The sequence below is a fragment of the Trachymyrmex cornetzi genome, unplaced genomic scaffold (assembly GCF_001594075.2).
Source record: "Trachymyrmex cornetzi isolate Tcor2-1 unplaced genomic scaffold, Tcor1.1 scaffold412, whole genome shotgun sequence".
In the NCBI taxonomy this organism is placed as follows: Eukaryota; Metazoa; Arthropoda; class Insecta; order Hymenoptera; family Formicidae; genus Trachymyrmex; species Trachymyrmex cornetzi.
Window position 1 is genome coordinate 1,193,400 of NW_017298876.1, and position 27,833 is coordinate 1,221,232.

Genomic DNA, 27,833 nt, shown 5'->3' on the forward strand with positions numbered 1-27,833 from the left:
CGTTCTATGTAATTATCTTGATGTATAACGAAATGATTTTCAGACCTGTATCTATATAAGCTTCTTTTGATAATTCAGCATTCATTCTTTTCGTGCACATGAGTGATCTAAACTTTAAAGCAACAAAAATTTGCGAGACGCAACATCCAAAACTAAATTTAAAGCAAAAGAGCGTTAATTAAATCCGCTTTTAGTGAGATAACGATGTAAATCCGATATCTCCCCTTTTTCACAAAAATTGAAAATCATCCAAGTTCCCCAATCGTGTTTGCGTGAAGATAAAATCTCTTTTTTTTTTTAATATTGTCTGTGGACGAAATAGAAAAAGTGTATATTGAAACGTTGCCGAACGTCGGATCTTTATTATTTCTACGTTAACAAATACGAAATAACAAATTACAAACCAACAAGTGCAATCCTTTATTGATTGGCTCTGAGGCGTTTTAATCGAACGCGCATAGTCTTTGTCTCTTTTTTAAATAAAATATAAAATCTACAAATAATTATTAAAAAGCAAGGAACAGTTCGTGCGCGAAATAAAAAGATAATTCAATTTAGATCAAAATTAATATTTAATTATTTACAATTAAATGATTGTACACATTATATAAAATAAAGAAAGCAGAAACTTTATTTCAACATTAAATTATAGAGAGAATGTCATGAAGAAAAGAAGGGAAATAGTTCAATCCAATTTTGTAATTTATTTGTAAATTTCGTGTGAATACATTTTCTTTTCTAAGGATATAAAATCGTTATCCCTAGAGAATATATCGGTGTGACACGTGCTTCTTGCTTCGTGCTTGGAATCTACCTCGGAATCTACGAGTCGCACGTATTCAGAAATTCACTTCAGTCGGACTTTAAAGAACCAACTATGCATGACCGATCGTGGTGTGCGTGATTCTACGCTGAAACAGAAGAAATCGACAATGAAAAGAAATACTGATCGATAAGACACCTTATTGTACAGACGTTGCTTAAAAAACCACACATATTAGCCACTTCGAGCATTAACAATACGCGAACTGCGAAATTAACGGCATACGATTGAGGCTTGCGAGGAAATGGAGCTTGTCTGGAATATCTTATAATTTAGACTGTGTTCCGTTATTCACTGCGAATACTGAAACTCTATATAGTTGACGTTACGTATAGATTTTCAGTACTCGCAATGAATAACGGAACGCAGCTTTAGTTAGAGAGATCTCTCCGAATCGAATTATAGAAGTCTGGAAATAATACGAGAAAATGTATCCTTGCAGAAAATTACAGGGTGACAAAAAGTTTGTCCACAAAAAAGTTTTATGTTTATTAAATCATTAGTAGATATTATATAAAATATATTTATGAAAAAAATTCTGAAATTTTAGTTATATTTTATTACCAAAAATAATAATTAACATTCAAAATAGCTATCTTCGACTTTGGTACAAGCTTTAAGAAGTTCGGGAACGCATCAACGATGGCTCACATCTTTCTACGAATAAATTCTCTCAACCATTCAATAGAGCGATCTTTATTTCGGTAAATAAAAATCTTTTGGTGCAAGGTGCGTTTTGGTATTTAATAAAATGTAACTAACACTCCAGAATTTATTTTTTTTAACATATTTAATTTAAATGACTACAAAAAACGACAGCTTGTTAACTAATGATTTGATTAACTTGGCTCAAACTTTGTGGCTAAACTTTCTTGTCACCCTGTATTGTGTTCTATTAAGAATGCATTACACAATTCTAAGGTGTCGTAATTCTGCGAAAGTTCAAAAGTAATCTTGGTTCTCCTCACGTTGCGCAAGATAAAATATATAACGGTATGTAGAGAGTAAAAATATGTTGGCGCATCAGCCTTGGCCGTGACATCGATTGAGAATGCGAGAAACGTTCGTTTGATCATGGCGAGGAATATGCGTTCTATTGTAGTACCACAAAGTCAAACCGACGTCTTGTGTAATTCAATAGGACATATGGATCTTATCAGAGATGTTGACGCTGCACTCCAGAATAATGTTCGTTATGGAATATCCAGATGGCAATCTTGGCTCGATTTTTGGCCGGATGAATTTTCACACGGGACACTTTTCTTTCGTCGATGTCTTCTAAATCCCGTCCAAGATGCCCTGACACGTAAACATCATCACTAATTATTTTCGCCAACTACTGCGAATAAATCTTTTCATCACTTTATGCGTGAAATTATTTTCCTCTTGCACGAGAGAGAGAGAGAGAAAGGCTGCAGACTTCTCTAATTGAAGTTAAACTCCTAGCGCGGAAACTTACACTTTTCTAATAACTTATTTGTCTGATTCTCTGATTGTCACGACTGCGTTGACTTTTATAATTAGCCAAGGTGAACCTGTCTCTTGGAAACGTTGCCAGAAGATGGAAAAATAATAAAATTCCAATCTTGATAATAATTTTTTCATTTAATTACGCGGCAGAAAATCAAGTTGACACTTATCGGAAGTTGGCATCGCGTGTTTATATTCTTCGTAGCTAATGTCAAAGATAAAATATACAATTTTTTTTTTCATATTTTTTACTACCACGAGCAGTACTTGCAACAGGCCGCGATAAGCTCCACATTACATCTACTTTAACGCGATCTGATGTAACAAAGTTGTTACGACGGGCTTATATCGGGCACTTAACACTTTTATGTCACTGCAGCAACAATCTAGGCTTTACGAGGATATTAGCGCAGCTAGGACGAGACAACTATTTGGGCACGATCCAGAGACTTTTACGGCAAGTTTCGTAATATTACCATCGTCTCTTTTGTCTTCCCAACCGCCTATTTGCGAATGAAATATTGCCAATGCGCGAGTTTGCGCATCGGTGTCTAAGAGACATCCAGTAAACGTCAATCTGGAATATTTATTGCGTTGCACGGTCGCGCGTCCCACGAATGGGTTACGGTGCTTTGTACGTGCCCCGGCATGAATTTCTCCAGCGTTTTGTACTTCTTGATTCACTGCTCAATATTTCCGAATTTTACGGTCGCACCACGATAGTCCTTGACACGCATCAAAGTGCCATCGACGCGATGATTTTGACGTGCCATTCGTGCCATCAGAAACTTGAGTTTCTCGAGTGCAGATGGTACTTACATGTATAACACTCCAGTACTTCAAACGACTAGTCTAAGATGCTTATACGTCGGTTTATGTTGGGAGAATATGTATCAAGAATTAATTTATTTAACCTTCCGGAGTATATATATAATATCAATGTTCTATTACTTAATAACATCAACCTCTTTGAAAATTTGTTATACTCTAGATTTGAAAGAATACGCTGTAGGACTTTAAAAAATAACATATAATTTAACTCATCAATAAGAGAAGCAAACACAAGATAAGTTGTATTTTTCTTCAAATTTTAATTGGATCAATATTAGTAATTGGACAATTGTGTCAATTAATCGATTATCAATTTCTATATTGAGAACGTACCAGCACCGTTATACAATTTGAATTTTATATAAGCATTGAAAATGACGTAATATAAGGTTGAAATGTTTGCTATATGTATATATTTAAAGAAATTGTTTAATACACTCTTGCACGTACATCCTGCAAATTGGCTTTTATCCTCCTCTAACAAATTTAATATATGATATCAAGTTTCCAATTTTGTTTCATTTAAAACTCGTCAGTGCTACGTAAAACAGTTAGTTAAACTGATTTCCAAATTGACTTTTGAACTTTGATTATAAGTTTTATATCACTAAATTTTTTTTTTAAAGTTACTATCCTTTCGAAATTCGATATTTTCAGATTACATTTAAACTCAGCAATATAAAAAACCTAAAACGGAATTTTGCGATAATCAGATTACTTTTTTGAAATTTAGAATTTTGATGCCAAAATCAAATTTAACAAAAATCATATAGTTTAAAAAACGAGGTCTTTTTAATAATTTTTTTTGTTAGGAAGCTCCCGTTCTCAAAAGATACTAATTAATTTCAAGAAACCTAAATGATATAAAATATAACGTTACCTAGCTTTTTTGAACTACATCAAAAAATGTTTTATATTAAAAGAGCGTTATATAAGCCAAATACAAGTTATTCTTGTAACAATTCTTTCTATCCTTTTTTAATGAACATAAACGGCATAACTTGTATAAAAAAGGATAAATATTAACAAGGGAAAACTCAGAATCATCTGGTCCTTATCGATTTCAACGAAACGTGATAGGAATACAGTATTTTCCTGAACGTCTATTAGAGGGTTTATACTAGAGTAGATATTTGAAGAAACGTATATGAATATGGTAATAGCCTCTTTACTTACAGGCTCGAGTTTAAATCTCACTAACAGTTAATTTGTTTTTTTATATAATAGTGTTTTTTATGATAGGAATAAATGTTAATGTAAAATATTAATTATTAATTGTCACAGATTTTTATTATGGATTGCTACTTTTACAAATTTTAAGGTAAAAGTTTTGATAAAAATGTAAAACATAAATTTTTTAAGCACTATGAACTCGAATATAAACTCTAATGAACTGCCACTATTAAATTTAATATTGAAATATTTCGGAAACGGTTGACCATCTACGCCCATAAATAGGAATATATGATTATGTTTATGAGAATCCTGCCACGTTTCATTGAATTTTAAAGGCTTCTAAGCCTTCCTTTGTAAGTGTATTTTAATAAAAATAATCCAAATTTTTGCAGAAGTAAGTAAAGAAAATTGAATTGTTTGATATTTTTGTATAAAATGGTAATTACTACAATAATAAATACAAGAATTAAGAATTAATAGTAAATTCAAATATAATAATATATTTTTTATCTTAACATTACTTTACGAAGAAAGCTGATTTATTTTTACTTATCAGAACCTTTGTTATTCAAACAATCACTGTACAGTGGATTTGATAGACTCACCAACTCCGGAGGGATGTAATTGAGTGGGTCCAATAGATCTACGTTAACTCCGAAGAATTAAAATATTATCTCTTGAATGTGTTGATCTTCATATTTTTTAAATTTTAAGGGTTGAGTGTTTAAAATCTTTAAATGCTGAGATTCTTGTATTTATGGATTATTTTATGAGTAAATTAAATTTTACATAACGGATCATTATATTCATTCGTATATATACACACCTGATATATACGAGTTCATGATGAGAGCTCAAAGACGCGTGTCAGACGGTCTTCGGACAGGGATGTCTGACTTGCTAATTTCCTGTTTTAGGAACCAAGTTCCTTTGCAGCGAGGTGATAGCGCTAATAAAGAGCGAAGTGGACGACATTTGCCTGCAAATCATAAACTTCGAGGATCTGAGCTCACAGCCGCCACCGCAGGCCACGATCCCACCGCCGAGTCAGGCCAACAACAGACTCGCAACACGCTGTATGTTCCAATTTTATTCGTTCTACTTCGACTCGTCTCAATCCACGCGCGTGCTCAAATTTTCGTACGAAAATTCACCGTAAAATTCGCGACAGTGGACTTCGAAATTCGATAGCACGTCCGATATTTCACGAGAAGTTTCGCTGCGCTCAATTACTGTTAATAAATATAATGGATAAACTCGAGAATGATCAGATAACGCATATTAGAGTTTTACTACGAGAAAAATTTTTAGTATTTGTGATTATAATTGCATGATAAAATAATAATTATTATATATATTACATAATAAATAATCTTCATTTATTTAGAAGCTCCATTTTTATAGATATCACTACGTTATGATTACGTTTCAAGACTTGAAAAAGATTTCAGCTTGCGGTTTGCAGAATTGGAATGTATTTTACATTCACACTGAAATATTGTATTTGAATACTAAGATCCTTGGCCAAAAATAGAATATCTCTTATTTGATTATAGCGTAGTAATTATAAAAATGCAGCTCCTAACCATAATATTTTACCATGTAATTATAGTCATAACCCAAAAAAACTGTTCTTTCAGTGTAGAAAAAAATTTTTTTTAAATTAATTTTTAAAGAAAAATATCGAAATTTTAAGTTACCTGCCGTTGCAACATGTGGCGTGTATCTCGATTAGACCGATTTCAAAGATCTTGACTGTACAATTACTGTGTAGATCAAACGGTACTTCTCCGGTTTAACGTTTACACACGATATCCTGCCAAGACATTTCGTGCCTCCCACACATATAACGTCTTGCGGCTTTTAAACGCGGCTATCATTATTTCCTGCTGCAGCGTCCGTTATAAGACATCGTCGCCGCTGACATTCGGGGCCGCCTCGTTCACAAGTGGGACGTGGCACACGTAGGCTACTCTTCATTGTGACGATCATTATTACGATTATAGATTCAGGTCAGGTGTATCCGCATAATGAGCCGCGTTACAATCCTGCAGAAATTCGGACGCGAGTTCTTTTGCGTGCGTAATTACATCGCGTTTACACTGTCATTGTCATTCCTGCACGTGATATGTATGTGTTTCTTTTTTTTTATTTCTTTTTTCATTGGAATTTCTCAATCTTTCAAGGTGTATCTCTTCCTTACTTTAAAAGTAACACAACTGAAAAAATGTAATTCTCGAGTTATTATCATGAATAAATTAGATAAACATTATTCTCATCAAAGATGAATTGACTTAACTTTATAAAAAAAATCATCGGAAAATTACAACTAAAAAGAATGATTTTTAAAAACTCGTCGAAAATTGTCGTAATTTAAAAAAGTAATTTTTGAAGGGTTGTAAAATGAAAATGATAAAAATGATATTTAATATTAAGAATGTATTCTTTTTGTCAATATTATTTGATCAGTCAATAATTTTCTCTCAAATTGAAAAATAGGTTTGTTTTCTGGGAAAACAAAACTATTAATTTCTTTTAGTTGTATTACACGGAAGAGAGCGATATGTCTTTATTTCCGTCTGTATTAATGACTATAATATTTTCGTACACATACATATATTTTTATGAACGCGACAAATCTTGGTTTTCCTTTTATCATTACTGAAAATGGAGCGTAAAATACACAAAAATTTGCGTTCAATGCTATTGTTTTGCGTAATATCTACTAAAATCTCTGTATAAAAATGTCATAAAAATTTTGTTATGTCGACTTATTTATTAATGCAATCCGATAGTATACCGTATTACAAGTTTCGCATAAACGTCTCTTGATTTTTTTGAACGAATTTAGAGAATATACATGTGCATACGTGCGTATAATATGCGTGTGCACATACACGTATATTATATGCATATACATATATGCGTACGGAGGACGGGACACGTGGTTGCATTTTATATCTGGAGTGCTCGCGAAACTATTTTTAGAGTGACGCTGCAGAGCACTGGACGTGTGTGTGGCGCGCCTAACGGTTAACCCTGACCCGGTAATAAATGTTATGCCCTCGAATAGGTAGCTATAGGTGCCTTACCTCCTGTTTGATAATCCGCCCCCTAAGCAGCTCAGCTGATGGTTAGAAACTTGTAACAGAAATCGATCGTAGCGGAAAGTCGCTTAGCATTAAGAGCGATACTCGAGAAAATGCCTTTTTCACGAACGTCACAATGAAAAAATCAATGGACGCGATTACATTTCCCTTTTTATTTTCACAAAGCTTTAAGTATCTATTATCACGCGTTTTTTTTAATCGAAAAGAAAAAATTTGCTTATCGAATAAATTGGGATATAACGTACTTATTATTTATGGAGAGGAATGTGATTTTTTTAGAAAAGTGTTTGAGAAATTTCATTTAATATGACAAAATTTTGGATACGTTTTAATCTGTAATGTATTTGATAAATAGTTAATATTGTGTGTAGCTGTTCTAAATATAATGCATATAATTATTTATTATAATTATTCGATATGAGATACAAGAGATAAATATAATACTTTACTGATTTTAAACTCTTTCAAGATATCAGTAACTGAATGCGTAGGAATTCTCAAAAGCCGATATAATCCGCAATCAATAGTTCGTACAGTTTGAGATTGTCTCTCCATCGGCTTAGTCTATGCAGCCTTAGCTTCATCAAAATGCAATCAATAACGGATATTTGATGGAGTAATCCATCATCTAAATAAATTGGTCGTCTAGTGTCGTGATTATTGCAATTAATAATCATTAAATAATTATTAAAGTATAACTATATCTCAAAACTCTGTAAGTATCTTGTCTGCATAATTAAGACCTTTTAGAACTTAATCTTACACAAAGTTATTAATTGTGCATTTGCAATTATTTTTTTTAAAGTTCTTATTTTATCTTTATTTTAAATTATTCACTTATTTGATTTGTCATCTTTCACTTTATGATTCCATATTTGTTTCCATCCGTTTTCATCTTATTATCGGGTCAGCATAATACTGGTTTAAGTCGATATCACATAGGAAAACAACTCGGAAACGGTCCAATCAATTCGCATCCTAATGGCACATTATTCCGGCAGACATTTGTAGAGAACAGTTTCCTCGTTTTATAACAATCGATAAGTGAATATAGTGCACACACACTTGAGAAGATTGTAGCCGTCGGATCTGATCGTCGACGCTCTTTCCCAAACCTCTTTATTCACTCATTTTCATCAGCTATACTGACGATGAGCGATCGCAGCTGTAATTTTGTCACCTGGTTTGCATTCGAGTGTGAATATGATTACATTGGAGTTTCTTTGTCACGTTTTACCGCTTTAATCGGGCGCATTTGCATACCGAAATTAAATGCAACGAGCATATAACGCGCGCATTTTTGCTAATAATCACGGTTTCTTTCAGCACAGTTTGCCTCATTTGCACGCGCGCCAGATACATTTTCCAATTAATAAATGATGAATATTAAGTATATGTTAAAATTGATATTTTGATTAGATTTTTAACCCATAATTAAAACATATGGAACAGGTGACTCTGGGATACTTTTTTAATTTTTAAATAGCATTGTATGATGATTTGTGCGTGCGTGCGTGCGTGTTGTGTGGAATAATATTATTTTTATAATCTTATTTATCAGTTTTTTATTCATAAGCTAATTATCATATTATATTTTTACTAATAATGTGAGCTCAAGTATTTCAATTTTTTATATAGCTAAAAATTTTAAAACTGTTAAAATGAATAACAAAAAATTTTATTCTATATTAAGATTATGCGTTTCGCGAAATGTTGGCATTCCAAGAATGTATCTGGACACGCAGAAAACCCGCGAAACGCATAATCTTTATATAGAAAGCCGTGGAATCCTCAAGAAATTAACAAAAAATTTCAATAAAGTTAATGGCACAAGAGCGTTGTCAGTAATTCTCTGAAAAAAAAGAGTATATTAAAAGTTAAAGGTACATTTTAAAAGTAATATACTTAGTTTATTTCATGCACTTACTCAGTATGGCATTCGATCATAATATAATCATTATATCGCTTGTTGTTGAAACTTCCGAAACTTTCAGTCAGAATTTGGAGTAAAATCCTTCAAACCTTTCGAATGTGACAAGATAACTGTTTCAAAGTAAATATTCTTTTCGGCTGGCTTCATTTTCATGATTGATCAGATATTTTCAATCAGATTTACGTCCGGAGATTGGGAAGGCCAATCCATCTATCGATGTCATTTTCATGTTCGTGAAAATCTCATAAAAATCATATCTCCTTGAAAGCTTGATGGCAAGCTGTAATCAATATTAATGATAATTGGATGTCATATTAAGTAAATGCATTTTAGTAAATGTAATGTACTTTTAAATATACCTTTGATTTTTTTAATATTATTCACCAGTCAGTTTCTTTCAGATAACTGCTGATGATGCTCTTGTGACACTGGTTGTAGGACACGTGTGTTCCTTTAGCATCATAAAAAAATATCTGTTTCTGTTACGGACTAGAGAACTTTATATGAGAAGACACATAAAAATAATTCGTGTCTCTCGCTTCAAGCGATTCTTGGTAAAATTCAAAGTGATCAATATGCACGTGTCATTTTTCGTTGGAGGCTGATGAATTTCGGTGAATTAGGGTTCCAAGACAGGCATAATATTTTAGCGAAAGTTCAACGGCCACGTCTGGCGCGAAATCAAGAGCAGAAACGGGCATTACACATTTTGTCATCTGTGTGCCAGACGTCGTGAACGCTGCGATGTCGGACGGCGAATTAAAAGTACGACGTTGACTGACTTATCTTTATAAAGTATCCTTGCCGAGCGGTGTGGCAAATGGATTTTCCAGCACTTGACAAGTGACAAGTTCGACGAGCCGAGCATGACAATGCGGAGTCGACCAAGTTAAATTCATCGTTAACTTTCGACGACGCACGTGTCACTAATATTTCGATCGAGACATTAAATGATAATTATTATCAATATTAAATGTTAAATATTATTGATTGTAAATTACACTCATTAATATTCATTATTGTTGAAAAAATAGGAATTTAGTCCTAACTAAATGTCATACACGGAAAGAGCGAATTTACTGAAGCATCTAAACATTTTAATACCAATCTGAAAGTAATTTTATTAGACCGTCAAAATAATTATACAGGAATCTCAAATATGACAAAGTTATTTTAATGAACCAACAGAATTATTTTCAGATCTGTATCAACTAAATTTTTAGAATCCAGCAAAACTAATTTTTCCGTGTACGTATATACATGGAAAGAACGATTTTGTTAAAATACCTAAAAAGGGCACTAGATAATAGAGAGATTTAAAAATAATTTTGTTAGATTTATCAAAATAATTATATGAAGCGCTCAAATTGATTGCTAGAATGTCAACATTTTTTTTCAACATCGTTTATTATGCTTTAGCGTCCTACTTAATAATTATGATAATTTAAAACAAAATTATTTTCAAATCTGTATCTAGCTAAGGTTTTAGTTTTACTTTAGCAAAATCATTCTTTCCATGTAGAAGTTTTATGTAAAGGGATACGAAATTATAAATGTAAAGATATAAAATATATATATATTATATAATATATACAATATATATAGAAAATATTAACTGGAAATCAATCCTAAATCGAATGGCAAGGATCAAATAATAAATAAATAAAAATATAAGAGCACCTCGGTAATTTAAAATCTTATTATTTCTTTAAAGAAGGAAATTAGCGATCGTTGCGAACAAAAACCTTGTACATTGAGTAGAAAAAAAGAAAAGAATGATAATATCGTAATCGGTATCAAGCAATACATATGCACTTTATCGCGAATTGTAACTTTAACGTGACTTGTCTATAATTGAGGATAGCATATGCACATGTTAATTCGTGAAAAACTTGTCGCGTGTGCCAGATATTACACAACGTTTGTATTCCACACATCCTGCATGTAATCCTCCGTGTTTTGCGTATATTAGCTGAGCGTCGAGGATATAGATAATATAAAAAAACTGTTCGTTCGTCGCATATCGACCGTTATAATTGCGTAATTACCGTTGCTTGCGGCGGTAATTTATGCAAAAGCATTGCGCTCTTTACACACCATCGCTCTCTAACACCAACTACTAATAGTACTAATGAGACTCAATGACGTTGACTCGAGCAGTCGACAGGGCAAGGGCGTCTTTCCGGGCTGGCCTGTCAAGGACCGGTGTTGTTGGTCCACCGAGGGTCCGGAATCGACCGCGCACGACGTCTAATTTGCCTCATCGACTTGCTGACGGGACCATCCTCGACGAGGACGCTTCTGAGAACTGGTGAGTCACTCTTATTAATTCCACAAATATTTTTGATGCGCGGATTTTGCTTCCTTTAACGAAATTTAATTCTTATAATTTTAATGAGATAGAATTATCTTCCGCGAACTATTTAGTATTTAGTATTGAACATACATTTGGAAAAATTATGTTATGTTGTACAATATAAATTGTGTTTTTAACATATTTCATACATGTCCCAAACGTCTACCTGTTTATGTTAATTTCACACAAGTTGAGTATATTAGGAAATAACACAAATATTATATAAAAATTAACACAAAAAAACACTAACATATTTGTAAACAAATTGTGAAATTATACTTTTCTCTAAAATTTACTTTAGTAGAATTATTAACTTATGATAAATTAAATTAACATATTTACTTATTTATTTTAGAATTTACGTTTTAAAATATTTTTTTAATTAATATAAATTACTTTTATGTTAATTGTTCATAAATTCTATATTAATTGTATTATTTTAAAGGAGTACCCATTTACTGTTGCCATGATTCAAAATGCAGGAATTATCTGAAACTAAAAATTCAAAAAAATTTTTAATCTATATATAAATATAGTTCTCGTCCAACCTACGGTCAAATAAAAATTCTAACTTTTTGATTTTTAAGGAAGAACTTCAAGAGTTAAATAAAAAAATCAAAATTTTATTCAAATCTTTACTATTTTTGCAAAAATCAATTTTTTAATTTGGTTGTAAGTCGAACGAGAACTTTATTTATATAGATTAATCTTTTTGAATTTTTTATTTCACAGATAATACCTGCATTTTAAATCATGACAACAGTAAACGGATATTTTTTTACATGCCCACATAAATTTGTTAATAAATGCAAAAAATATCGTTTGTAATGTTTGAAGAATTTTGTAAAGAATTAAATATCACAAAATAAATGTAACAATTTATGACTGTTATACTAAAAAAAAAGAGTTCTTAAAAAGTGGTTATAAAAAATGGTACTAAAAGCAAAAATACTCCCTTAACATTAAGAAATGTTCTGAATACTAATTTATCATAAATGTTTGCTGCATAGCTAATTAATAATTAGAAATAAACCGGTTTTTTTTTTTTTTTCAGATAAGATATACATTTATATAATATTTTAACGATTAATCATATTTATCGTAATGAGTGGAAAAGCAATAATTAAGATGCGTAATTATACCAAAAATTTCTCAAGCATATTCCCATCTGTCATCGTGTAGGAGATAACTAGTCGTGTTATAGAGCGTATACCATCTGGGAATACAGAATCTGATTAAACAGCACGGCAATCAGAGTAACGAAGCGGAGGCTCTCTCTCGCCTTGCTAACGATATTGCACTGTATCGCGATGCGTCAGTGGTATCGCGACGATGATGAGTCGGGCAATCAGCGAGCCAACGGATGGCCTTTTTGTTACCCGATCGATTACCGCTGCAAAGTAGCCAGGAAGACATTAACAGTGCGAATAGCGACTAACCTACATATCTAGTGCCAATTACTTTAAAACTTTAGTCACGATTCCGAACTATAACAAGATTGAGGCGTCAAGCATGCGCTAGCCTGTCCGCCTCTTCTTTTGCGTTTAGTTCTTTTGTACTCCTAATGTTCGCATCCTTAAACGAATTCTATTATCGAATTACCCTGTGCGCAGAAGAATGTCCCAGACTTCTCTCATATACCTTTTTTCTTATTTACTCAGATATGCTTTAAACAACACTTTGAAATTTATTTTAACTGTTAACTGGAAAAGAAAGGCTACTCGAGCGTTGTGCGTGCTCTCGTGTGGGTATTATCCATTACATTTTCGAGACATGATTAGCTTTTGATTATAACTGGACTTTGTCGAAACGCTTTTGAGTAAACAGTCATGTTCAGTAGAGAAATGTCAGACTGACGGGAAGATCGACAAACAACCATCGAGCCGTCGGTCGGCTGCAATGAGCTTCGTGTTCGATGTGTTTTTTATGCCCGTATTTATAGCCCCGTTTCTGCTGAAGAACTCAACTGGAACTGATTTTGAGACATGATACTGTTTAGCAGATAGAGATCTTGAGAGTCAATTTGATATTCATTACGTCATATTTGCAATAAGGAGTTTGTCGTGAAATATGGTCTGATTTTTGTTTTTCATGATTCCATTATTAATTCTTGAAAGATGCTGTACATATGTGCGTGCGTACGTGTATGTGTACGTGTAATTAGTATTTTAATCCACAACACGTTCTTACATTATTCTATAGAGAAATAGTACACTGAAAAAAATGTTCTGGTTGAAAATGGACGAATCAGAAATTTCTGGTTAAATTTATTAGAATTCTAGTTGAGATAACCGGAATTCTGGTTGATACTATATTTCTAGTAAAATCTACTAGAATTCTTATTTTTACCAGAATAATTATATTAATCAGAATTCTAGTTATCTTCTCTCAACTAGAATTCTGATAGACATAACCAGAAAATTCTGATTCGTCCATTTTCTACCAGAATTACTGTTTAATCCAACCAGACCATTTTTCTCAGTGTAATAATGTAATCTTCTTACGGACTCTCCCAAATTCAACAACAAAAGATCTAAAAAAATCAGGGCGAATGAGAGTCAGCGTGGTCGCAACCATAAATCATTATTCCAGAAGATAGAATATTTATTCCAAAAAATAGTACATTTCAGTTCACTTTCCCATTCTCAGCAATACAATTTCAAAATATCAATACTAAAAATTTAAAATGCCAATTACGGTCGAAGCTGGATCTTCGTTGCTTTAAATAATTCAATCTTGAATTATTTTTGTTCTTCTTATGTTGTAACAATTTCGACGTTTTTTTTTTAATTATACTTTTTTACTTGTGACGATTTGATATTTTTATGAAGTTACGCTATAAATTCATTTTTAATTGATAATAATATACATAGTAGTGTGTTTATCAAATTCGTTTATGATAATAATTCGAAACGTGTTTTTTTAGTTGTGTCATTTTTAAAGTAAGGGAACGATATACTTGTTTATCTCAAGATATTAAACACTTTTATTATACACTTAAAGCCGTTTACTGTTATTTTTAATTTATCGTATTCGACAAAACCAGATAATATCGCATTTCAAAGCCATGTTTTACGGAAGTTTTGTTCGAAAAAGAGACATATCCTATGCTTCTGGAAAAATATCTCGTGTCGAAAGATCGGAATTGATATCGCGCACTGCACCCGTTGGCATTTCTCGATTCGAGTTCACCCGAACACACGGTGCAGTATCTGGTGGCCAGGGCTTGGAAATCTATCCACGACCGCGAACACGCTCGAGTAAACAACCGGGTGTTGCGGAAATGACGACCGTATGCGCAATGCGATAAAAGAATACATAAACAGGGATCGTCCTCGCCGTCATCAGAGATCGATTCCGTGTTTGCCCGAGTTACTCTTCGTTAAAGTTACGAGTCCAATGAAGAAATACGCACCGACCATCATTTACGGACGCGATTTACAAGCGTCGAGACGCTCATTAGGAATCGAAATTTCTGAAAACAAATCCACCTTCATGAATTCTTTTTATTCTCGAAGCATGATGTCGCGCTTTCCGTGAGCTTATTTCCGTGTTCTGGGAGCGGCCGATCGATATATATTTTTCGCCGCGAGCAATTTCGGCCATGGCGGTTGTATCATACAATTCCGAACGAAGAAAATCTTGGAAATCCCAATGGTGCTACCTTCTCGAGTTGTTTTTAATGCATGGCGTTGCTTGTTCTATACTAAGAGAAAAATATTTGGTATTTGTGATTACATGGTAAAAAAAAGTATATAAATAATATACACATATAAAAATTACACAATTTATAGAGGAAATACATAAAGTTGGGTAAATTGTTTTTTTTTAATTAATATTTTTACACCTAATTGTGTAAATATACTTTTATATTAAACGGAAAATTACAATAACAGTACTATATTTTATAATTTCTGTATAAATGTGAAAATTTTCTGTATAAATTTCTGTAATATCATATAATATAATGATAATACGTCACACATATTATTATACTTACATTTTTATGTTCAATCATAAAAGCACAGCTTACAAAAATGAAATTATTCTTTTTATGGTAATTAAATAGTTTACAGAAATAAATTTACAATTGAATTTAAGTGTATATAGAAATAATTACGCATTAATTCACCAATAAATTGCGTACAATTAAACTTATACGTTACTGAGAGACATATACGAACATGAAAATGCAAATGTAATATATGTAATGTATTATTATTGTTATATAATATTACAGAAATTGATATATATATATACATATTTAAGTACATAGGAATTATAAAATATACGTGTTATTGCAATTAACATATAGAAACCATTAGATATGATCTAATTGAGATCAACGAAGAAAGATTTTTTTTATAATATAATGACGAGCATATTACCACCTCCCCCCTCCTCCCCCGCTTGAGGGACGCACAACTTCCACGCCAAGATGCTTGTGTAAAAAAAAAGTTAGATTAATCATTGTATGTGTGTTATATATGATATTGTTATGTGTATTACATGTTATACATGTTGTATATATCATATATAGAATAAATTTTAGTTGATGAGTGCTATCGATAATTTATAAAATAATTTTTTTTTTCATTTCCCGAAGTTGAGATTATGTATTTTTTTATTTCTCACATTGAGTAGAATTTATGTGCAAAATTTCAAGTTAATCACGAGCAGGGGTCATTCGGAATTATATCTAAATTGTATTATTCTTTTTATTAGTATACATAAAAAATGAACTCAAAGGAAAAAAATGTTAACTCATGTTATAATCCTTTTCGTTCGCTCGCCGAAACAAGGTCGATATAGTTTATTGTTATTTATTTTTAGATCGAAAAAGAATTATTTATAGCGGACATTAATTACGCGACATGGGAAAGATATCATGATTTCACGACATGTATTGGCTCGATGGGACTAAGGAATTTAATTTTATCCCTCTCATTTATCTTCTAATGGTAACTACGAAATTTTCCACATTGCTGGATTTAGTTCGCTGAAAGTTTCGTATATATCGCAGTTTATATCGTAGTAAAAAGACAGAAAAATATGTTTTCACCAGAAAATTCTCAATAAAAGACACCTGAGGTGAAAGATACATCTCTCCTCAAAGCCGTTCATGCTCAGAGACAAATGTGATTTCTGTCTGAAGATATAACTACAGATGAAGAAATATAAAGTAAATAGATCGAAACTAGATGCCGTGTTTCACTATGAATCAGTAAACGTGTTTTGCTTAGTTTCCTCTAATGTCTTGATGAATAACCGCGAGCATGACCTGCTAGAGAAATCAAATTTACTCCAAACTCACCGCAATTTCCACGAGTTTTAATAAAGGATGTTGGAAATATGTACTGTAATCTGTTTAGAATATTATATTAGCGTTACTTTGTTAAGCCATCCAGACCAAGTTGCGAACAAATCATGACGCTGTTTGCATTCATTAAAACAAGTTTTTCATTCTTATTTTCACGTTCAGTTGCTTGGTCCGGTTTTCTCGGTATAAAATACGCTTCTATGGAAATTATTCAAATGAAAAAATTTTTTATTCGAATAGAATTTTTAACTTTTATTCAACAATTTGAAAATTGCCAAAAGTTGTTATAGTATTTGCGAATTAACTGTCGTTAATTCATTGTTCTTTATATCGAGAGGATCCCGCTTTGCCTAAAAATTGATTGCCTACACTGACCTACAGCATCGTTTGCCTATATCACTTTTGCCGACAATTCGTTTGCGATTACTTACAAGCACTTTTGCGTACAAATATAAAATTGAAATTAAGTTAAGTATAAAAATAATTTGTATTTTTAAAACAGAGGATTTGTATTTTAAAACAGAGAATTTGTTTTAAAACAAAAAATTCGTGTTTTTAGAACAGAAAATTTGTGTTTTAAAACAAAATTTGTATTTTTAAAGCAGAGAATAATACATGTAGACAATCGAGCTCTAGATAATAATATATGAAGGCAATCGATTTGTAAGCAAACGAAGCCGTCTCCTTTATATCGTAGGTTTTTAAATTTTGTAACATATCTCGGCCTTCAGACTTTGTACTTTTGATTGAAAGGAATACATATCGCTCCTCTACTTTAACCCTTTATGATCATATTTTCTGAGAATTTTATGTTGGTCAGAGGGCAAAATAGTTCTTTTAAATCACAAAAATTACTGAATATATTTTAAACATTGTGGAACATGCAAATGCAGTGGCTTTTTGAAGTTTTTAATTTTTACATATTTTCAAAAATCGCAAAGACTGACGTCCAAGAAGTAATATGCGGTCGAAATAGAGTGCACGAGACGAGATGAGTCGAAAATTCTGCAATCTCGATTTCGATCTCGAAAAAAGAACATTCATCTTGATCACGGATTTTCGAAAATCTCAAATATCTAATCTCGATCTCGTTCTCCAATCTGGACGAGATCTCGACGAGATTGGCGAAAAATAATTTTAAAAATGCAAAAATAGTTTTATTTGCGAGTATAAATGTATTTATTACAATTTTACAAAAAGGTACTGTATATTACATAACTGGGTATTTCTACCTTAACTTTACTCCTAAAACAATATGAATAATAAATAATTAAAGTTTTTATTACACGCTCGTATAAACTGCTATAAGCAATAACAAATTAAAATATAATGATCTTAACATTGCTCGATTACTATAATAGACCTTGTATTTTAATTTGTTATGAATAATAAGTTTTCAATAAACAATTTTATACCAATTATTCTGAGTAGTCACCGCGGCTGTCATATTAAATTGTGACGTCCTAAGCGACAAATGACACGTTGATTTTGATTACGTGCTTTTTGTAAATAAAGAAAATGTGCCTTATTTAGAATTTACAATAGAAACCATTAGATGCGGATACAACATCTGCGAGAATCGAATCGTATTCTATACGCTTTATAAGCACGATAAATTTGCAGGTAAGAAATGTTTGCGTTTGAGTGAACACAATTTTATGTTCGCAATATACAATAGGAATTATATACATATCTAATAAAATCAAGAATTCGTATGCGATTACCAGCACGAAATTCACACGTTCCTGTCAGCATTGCTTGTGAGACACCAAACGTCCGTTTGTAATGTGAGTGTACGACTAGCAATACACATATCTGCATTTATTAGCTACTGTAAAACTATGATTTCTATCTGTATTTCAAGGTAGATATTCTATGCGTTTCTTCAAGCAAAGTATCCACGCTTGAAGTATTCTGTACATGCGAACAGAAACAACTTAACTAAATTTAACGATAGAACGATAGCCGAACTTGATCGAGGTCGATAATAGTACAGACTTTTTTTAATTCTAAATTTAATAATAGTGATATCTTTCATTCATTTCTTATATTTATTATATATCGTTGTATCTCACTCAAACGCATTCATCTGCCCTTAACATATTGCAACGCTATCTCTTGGAAGATCGAACACCTACTGCTAAATACAATTATTGCTTTGTTTACCATTCCGAGCCTTCGTCAAGCTTTCGTATACAAGTTATTTACAGATCGATATAAATCTTTCTTTTTAAGCTTTTAATCTTAGTTTTATAAACTCAGCATTGTTTGTGCACGTAATATGCTTGGTGCTGCACTGTCGTTTAGTCCATACGAGCTATAAAACTTTATATTAAGGAACCATTTACGTCAGGTGATAGCTCTACGAGTTGAAAAAACATAAGTTTTTAACTTTTTTTCAATTTTGGTATAAAGTTTATTGCAGCATCATCAAATTTTGCGTCTACTTTAATGCTGTAAAAGGATTTTTGATTCCGTTCAATAAATTCGGAGATTTATATCGATCTGCAAAGTCCCGACAATTTAGCCACTCCAGCATCCCCTTGAACATGCAACATTTTAAAGCATTTACCATTAGTCTATCATAATTGTGTAAAAATTTATAATAATTTAAAGAATAACTGTCACACACAACACTAGCTCCACTCTACCCTAACTGTCAGGGAGCGATAATGATGGTTCGACTTCAGAATTGCAAGCTCGTGCACGGCATGCAACGCGGCTTAGACGGAACGTGGTATAAACCATGTCGAGACTCGGAAAGCACGAAAAACGACAGAGAATAATGCGATCGCTTACGACCTTGAGGCAGACAGAAACGAAAGGAGAGACAGGGTCGCGTCAGGTGCAGGGTGCAGGGCGGACCTTTTCAAGGTCACGTCGCGAGCGAATGTTGCACGCGACATGTCGAAATCGAAAAGTCAGTCCTAATCGAGTTGCGAACACAATGCGCAACGAAGATAAATGCCGTGGAGAATCTGAACTTGTACTCGAGTTTGTACGCGATCTCTCACGAGCATAACAGACTCAAAATAGTCTGAAACCAAGCAGTTTCCCATCGATATTGTAATACTAGCGTGATAGCATATATACATGCATATTCAAATTACGTTTTTTATACCACAAGAAATAAATTAGGAGCGCGTGATTGGCTATTTATACGATGTGATATTAGAGCGGTATGTGCGTATTTCTATTACGTAATGTTGCAAAGTCAAGCGCTAAATGCAAATGTAAATTGAAACAACCGCCTTGCGTATTACTACGTCGTAACATCACATTCGGTTTAAATTCCTTTCTAATCTTATGAATCGTAAATTAACTTTTCATCGCTTAAAAATAGCTACTGAAGAAATAGCAAAATAGAATTTACGATTATTTTTATGCTTCATTAAAGTAAATGATCTTCTAGCTACTACTAACGACCAAATGAATAAGAAGATTTAGCAGAGACAGAAATCCAATTGGGAGAGTGCATTTGCACGACACCGCGAATTTTTTTTATATTCAAGTGATTTGAGGAAACAAGCGTACCGGATGCAATGAGAGATCTCGCGGCGGTGTGAAATGGCGTGAAAAATGGTAACCAAATGGTAAATCGCTAGAGAGAAATTTTTCTCATCGAAAAGTTTGTGGTGAGATCGCGCATCTTGCGAGCAGTTGGAAACTCTATTTCTCACGATATAAAATCGTGGCATCTCACAGCTGAATAATCCGAAAGCTCCATTAAAGCGACGATGACAGTGACAAAGAGGAATATCCCCTTGGTCTCGCTGCACATTTCAAGGCGAATCACGTCAGGCACGCAATGCCGCGACGTAAAGTTTAAGGAGACGTTTCTGTGATTGCTGTTAAGGCCATGCGGAACAAAATGGAAAGTTTCCGTTTTTTGTACCCGGGCACAGTTTTATATATTCAACCGAGTTCATGTGCGTGTCACTTTCTTTATCTATGATAGACTGCAGATAAATTTCATCGCACGCTAAGGCCGAATTAATTTGGATTCTTGTAACAAGGATAGCAAAACGCGCTCAGTTTTGCCTTGAGAAATAATCGGCAATGTATAGAATAAAAAAATATACAGGCCAAAGTTACTTGTAATTTGAACAATAAAAGATATTTGCAATAACATTTAGCAATTTGGCTTGTATGCTTTTTATTGTTTATTATTTTTTACGTAGTTCAAAGAGAGAAAGAGAGAGAAAGCCAATATCATTTTACCTGTTTGAAAAGATATTAACTTTTCTATGTAGCCTTTATTAAAGACACTTTTTAAAAATCATAATGATGGCAATGGTAAAACTTTCCCTTTACACAGTCAGCCCCAAATAACCTCAAACTGACCTTGACCTTGTCCTTGTTCTTGATCCTCAAAGTCACTGACCTTTTTCGTCGCTCGTTATTAATTAAAATGTTATGAACAAAACATTTTTTATGAATAGTATGTAATTTTCAAACACAAGATACATATTTCAACAGTATTTTCCCTTGAGTTTCACCCCACCTCCCCTTGCAAAAGAGCGTACAACTTTTCACGCGAAGCGAGTTTCACCCCCCTGCTTCAGGGGCGCACAACTTCCACGCGAAGCGACTTTAACCCCACCTCCTCCCCCTCTGCCAAGGGGTGCACGACTTTCCACGCGAAGCGAGGTCTATCCCCACCTCCCTCTGTCAAGGGAAAATACTGCTGAAATATGTACCTTGTGTAAAAATTACATACTATTCATAAAAATTTTGTTCATAACTTTTTAATAAGCGAGCGACGGAAAAGGTCGGTTACCTTGACTTCCTTGAGGGTCAAGGACAAGGTCAAGGTCAATTGGAGATAATTTGGGGTGTAAAGGGAAAGTTTTATCCAATTCTCTAAACAAAATAAAATTTGAATTCAAATTTCGAGGTTTAAGTTTCATTTTTTCTTGTTAGTCCCCTACCTTTTAGTCCCCCTCTCGCACAATGAAGGTTATCAAACTTGATCCTCGAAAATTGGATTCAAATTTTATTTTGTTTATACATATATATAAAATATTGAATAAATTATTTTTTTATAGTTAACAAGTTTCATTTTTTCTTGTTAGTCCCCTACCTTTTAGTCCCCCTCTCGCACAATGAGAAGGTTATCAAACTTGATCCTCGAAAATTGGATTCAAATTTTATTTTGTTTATATATATAAAATATTGAATAAATTATTTTTTTATAGTTATTGTAACTGTAGAATAGTTTATTTTACTATGCTACTATATTAATTCTACATATAAAATTTGTATAGTTGTTACATTTATAGTTGCTACTATTGTCTGCTTTTTTTAGTGTAATATTGAAGGTTGCATTTGTTGCTACTGCTACATAATTTTATATTAAATTACGATTTGTGAAATACTTAATGAATGAAGGCGAATATGCGATTGAATAAATAAACGAGCATTCGTTTACGCTAAAAGATCTTATCTCACGTATAAGAGTATACATGACCATGAAATGACTCAAGGAGCATGTTAAGGCATATGTGTTAAGGAATGTAAATACGGAGCTGTGCACTTTATCTATTCCAGGATGATATCAATCCGGAATACATATAATGGTCGATAGTACTGGGTCAATGCACGTTTTAAGAGCAATTCTCGTTAGCACGCAACGTCGCGATATAACGAGGAAAATAAAAATGAGTAGTTACGTAATATATATATATATATATATATATAAAGCTACACGAATTAATTCAATAAATTTTCCAATTTATTTATAACTCAAGATTCAAATAGAATTTAGAAATTAATCAAAATTATGTTAAGGAGGACTACGAACCATAAGAAAATGATGGGTAATTATGTAGATTGCAGAATAAGACTTTCCGAATTTCAATTTTCGGCTACAATGTCGATAATAATCTTTGTTATGACTCAAATAGTGATAATAAGTCGGAGAGATCGAAAAAAATATAGTCTACCTATTTTTTAAATTATTTATTCTACTTCATCTCCGCATAGGAGCGCACGACTTTCACCCGAAGCGACTCCCATCCCATCTCCTCCCCTGCTTGGGGATGTACGACTTCCATGCGAAATTCGTCGCAAAGTCGTGCGCCCCTAACCGATCGGCATTTAAGCTGCGCGCGGGTTGGTGAAATAAGGGGTAGAAACCAAACTGAAAATTGACTGAAATGTGCAACTAAATCCCAGCTCTGAATTACATAAAGTCAAAGTAGATAAAAACAGTGAGATAATAGTCTGTTAATATAAGAATATAAACGTATGAAATTAATTCGATCGTACAAGTAAAAAGATAAATTTAGAAAGTGAGAATAAAGTAAAAAAATATAACAGACTACTATCTCACCGTTTTTCTACCTTATGTAATTACCTTATGTAATACTTTATGTAATTCTATCATGAATTAATTGCGATACGTTAGAAGCGAATAATCACCATTATTGTATACACGCAATGACATTGTTGAAAAAGGAGCCTCTTGGGTTTAATATCAGCGTGCCATCTTGAAGATACGATTAAGCTATCGATTTTTACATCTATCAGAAGTCTGTATTTTTTCTTCTTATTAGTTTTAGTATTAAGCCGTTCATAATTTATACACTTATATTAATTATTTATTATATCAATTATATGTTTAATTAAACATTGATAATGACTCGATCGGAATCGAAACGTCGTTTGTATAGTTCTTATGACTTTACTTTGTATCGTTATGATGAGATTATTTTTACTTTGTCTAGTTCTTATTAATTATATTATACTTGTTATTTATATTCAATCTTTTTCTTATGGTTCGTAGTCCTTCTCAACATAATTTCGATTAATTTGTATTATTTGAGTCATATTATACTATGTATTTAGAATTTAGAAAGTTTGAATAGATATTTTGTAGTTCAAAGAAGGCTGCGCTCTTCGTTGATCGTATCCCGTACAAATGATGTAAATACTCGATATCAAAATTTCGACTTCGAAATCTTGGTTATTAGCTTCGCGTGACGAAAATTATTCTAAGAGGTGTAACGTCTTTAAAGAGAGAGAGAGGAAAAGTACCAAGGAGGCACTGCTTTTCGGAATGTGATTATAAGCTGATAGCGCGACAAAGTTTTCCGGCGCGCAAAGCATGAATATAAAGCGTGGTTTGATAATACCAACTTTGTCGGAGTAAGCTAATTTCAGCCTTCACTCATCCGGGCACAAAGCGAGTCGGATAATCCTCTTCCCTACAACCCGGGCGTCATTTTGTTCGCGGAAAGTTCGCGGCTAGAAGGAATTTAGGATGGCTCTATCGATCCGCGTTAAGATTCATATCGTAGTTTTCCAGTTTAGGCAGACAAGAAATTAACGTAATTAACGAATACTCATGAGCTCAAGAGAATTCGCCAACCGAGAAATTGTTCGATCGATGATATTATTGGGGCAATAAGCCGGAACGTTCAAGTTATGTCCTATGAGGATTTCAAAGCTCAACTCAACGATGACGTTGACAAATGTACCAGCTTTGCTATCTTCCGCGATGATTATGAGGTTACACTTCCGCTTGTTTTCCCTAGGCATCGCACATGATCACCATGAGTGATTTACAGCCGCCATTAAGCTCAGTTCTATCCGGGACATATTGAACAATGTCCGGCGTAGTTCTAGACACTGTTCTAAAATTGTTGTTCCTGAATCGTAGGGTCAACATCAAAGTAATCTGTCAAAGCATAGTTGAGACTACCTAATCAGAGTCTGGCCAAAAATAGCGAATAGATAGCATTTGCTTTCTTTTTCTAAAATGAGATAACCTTGGCCTAGTCGGAGTAACTTGGCCTAAATTTTAAAAAAATGCCTAGACAGCACGCATGTTCAAGATTAGGCCATAAGAAATTTCCTAACGTCTTTAAGGCATTTTTTTAATGTCTTACGATTTTGATATGCGTGTTATTTGGATATTGTCGAAATTTTGAAAGAAAAAGCAAGAAACGCCGATTTTGAGTCAAAGTTATTCTATCTTAGTATTGCTATCTGTTTCTATTTTTCTCTTGTTTCCTCTCATTTTCTGAAAATGTGAATGGCTCTGATTAGAAGATTTCTAATGCATAGCTTATCGTCTGCATCAGCTTTTACTAATAGCAAACCTTTCGAAAATTTTGTATTTATAAATCTTTGTGTCTAAGGCAATATAATTATAACAAATCCATTTTTGTAAATAAATAAAGAAAGAACCAATATGGTCAAGGTTAGATCTTATCTAATAATATTTTTTATGTAAATCCTTAATGCACATCTTTCAATTATCTATCCTTGACTATATTGACTCTTTTCTTACTCATTTGATTTATTCATATAGCTGTCTAGAATAACTTATTATTGTTCATTTTTTAATTACGTACTGAAATCATGATAGCCAGTGTTAATTGATGAAATGTTTTATGGTAATTCAGAAAAGTTATTTTGCTCGTGACATGAAACAGCATTATAGGATTATGTTGACAGTGAGAAATGTACTCGTAAGGTATGTCTCGCCCTGCCAGCAAGATAGCGGATGCGTGCGAAGACCGGAAGGGAGGGGGCGATACACCACACTCTAGGCAGTGAATTTCAAGGCGATGAGGCGTATTTCAGAGTGAACCGTGGCTGGCACGCAACCACTATGACGTGCGCAAAGTTTCAAGCACGAATGCCGAATGACAATAAGATTTCTCGATGACCCTTACTTGATAAAACCCCGCGAAAAATGTAAAAAGCGACGAGCAAATAATATGAGAGTGAGTTAGCAAGCGCGACTCGAAGATTGCCAAGAATGATGATAATTTGTTACCTGTTTATTAGTTGAAAGTTTTGTCAATTAAACGCATTGTTCCATCAGATATTTATGTTTCTTAAAACAAAAAACATTACAGTCTCCGTTTTTTTGTATAATGCTTCATTATATGCGTGAAAACTTGTATTTATGGATACCAATGTTATTCTGAAATTAATTAAACAATCGTGTAATATTTACTTAAAATATTTTTGCAAGTGAGCTAAAGTTAATCCAGCTACTTATTTTTCATATTACAATTATGTAGTTGAATTATACTTTTGTAACGTATTATTAACAAATTTATGTGTTGCGCAAATGGTCACATTCCTTGCAAATCTAATTAGTATAGAAGAACGCGGTATATTACATTGCAGAGCTGAATGCACAAAAAGGAAATTGCATGCTAACTTAAGATTTAAGATAGCCGTAGAATTACCGCGAAGATTTCTCCAAATTAAAGGTCGCCGACAATTTTTGGCAGAGTGAAATATACCAATTCAACGGGGAAATTTGACGTTATGCACGTTCCCAAAGACCTTCGCGTGAGAACACGCATTCGTTGATTACATAGATCAAGTAAATTCGTTGTAAAGTTAATTAACCTAAGAAGTATAAAAAAAATTGTTTTTGAGGTCATACCTTTGTAATATAATATCGTGAGACAATTACACGAAAAAGCTAAACAACTAAGTATAATTAATCATAGCAAAATGAAATAATGACGAAAGTTCCGTTCGTGGAAAAACCAATGTGTCTGAGCAAGCGATACGATTACGCTATGTAGGTTAAACCTTCGAAAGAGTTTCAGGAAACCGAATTTCTTTTTATTGCAATTTAAATATTGTGTAATTTAATTAACAGCAGCCATACGCAATTACCAAATATCGCGCTAAAAATGTATTTTAAAATTCTGATGAATATATCGTTGTGAATCTGATTTAAACAATGCGAATATAATTTTCCGTTACAATTTTCTCATACACATTTAATGATAGCGTGCACGAGCATAAGGCGCGAAAGCGTGGGGGAACTACATATATGTAATAATTGATAGATCTGTTATAACGGCAGTCTATATATTCACACACTACAATCTAATTGAAATTTGCGTATACTATAGTCAACCAACTAAAGAAATTAATGTTGTCATCGTGAAACCTCTGTGACTGTGGATTTCAAAGATAAAAAAAACAGATTTCTTTTTACTTTGGAATAAAAGGATTTTGCAGTATAAACTCTATTAATAAAAACAGTCAAAGACGAGATAAAAAATTAAAAATGTAGGATATTAATTGTAATTAAATCTAATGTGTCGATACCTACATTAAAATTACGGGCGAAACTAGTTTCGACTTAACAAAAATCTTCATCAGTCGCATATTTAAAAAATCAAATTAAAATACAATAAATGTCACAATAACAAGTTGATAAAGTCAATAGATGATCATAATTATGTCCATGATGTTATAATCAATCCGTAGTGTCTCACAGTATCAGATTCATCAAAAGTCCTCGGTTGTTTTTTTGATATCTCCTGTTCAATAAAACATGTTATGATCTTAATTATTCCAAACTCAAATAAATCATCATGATTTGTCAATGATCAATATTAACTTTAATACATAATGTGCCAAAATGTGTTAAAATTTTCACATTAGATATCGTCAACAATTAAGAATGAAATGACTGCTCATCGTAACTGAGAATTTTGATTTAAAAAAACTGTTTTTCCTATAAAAAAATACATAGAATTCATTTTTTTTATATTTATTGTAACGTTTATTAATATTTACGTTATTTTTGTCTTATTTCATATCATTTGTTTTTATAACTTTATAAATATATCGAGGTGGAAACTTTGCGTTGTACGCGGTGAGTTGATAACGTTTTTTTGAAACTGGATCTAAATATATCCATGGCCATCGCCACTTAGTCATTGTACTATATTTTGATTGTTTACAGCCACACTTTACACTGAATATTTTGGATGAAAAAATAATTCTAGAACAATAATATAACGTTAAATATTCAAAGAAAATAT

General features: G+C 32.7%; 1 protein-coding gene across 1 annotated transcript in view; it reads left to right on the forward strand.

The window, feature by feature from the left end:
- Nucleotides 1–27,833, forward strand: part of sei (potassium voltage-gated channel seizure) — a 151,575-nt gene that overhangs the window by 44,917 nt on the left and 78,825 nt on the right. The window contains exons 3-4 of the mRNA XM_018512493.1: nucleotides 5,218–5,376; nucleotides 11,504–11,654. Coding sequence (XP_018367995.1) covers nucleotides 5,218–5,376; nucleotides 11,504–11,654 — 310 coding nt within the window. The remainder of the gene's footprint in view (nucleotides 1–5,217; nucleotides 5,377–11,503; nucleotides 11,655–27,833) is intronic.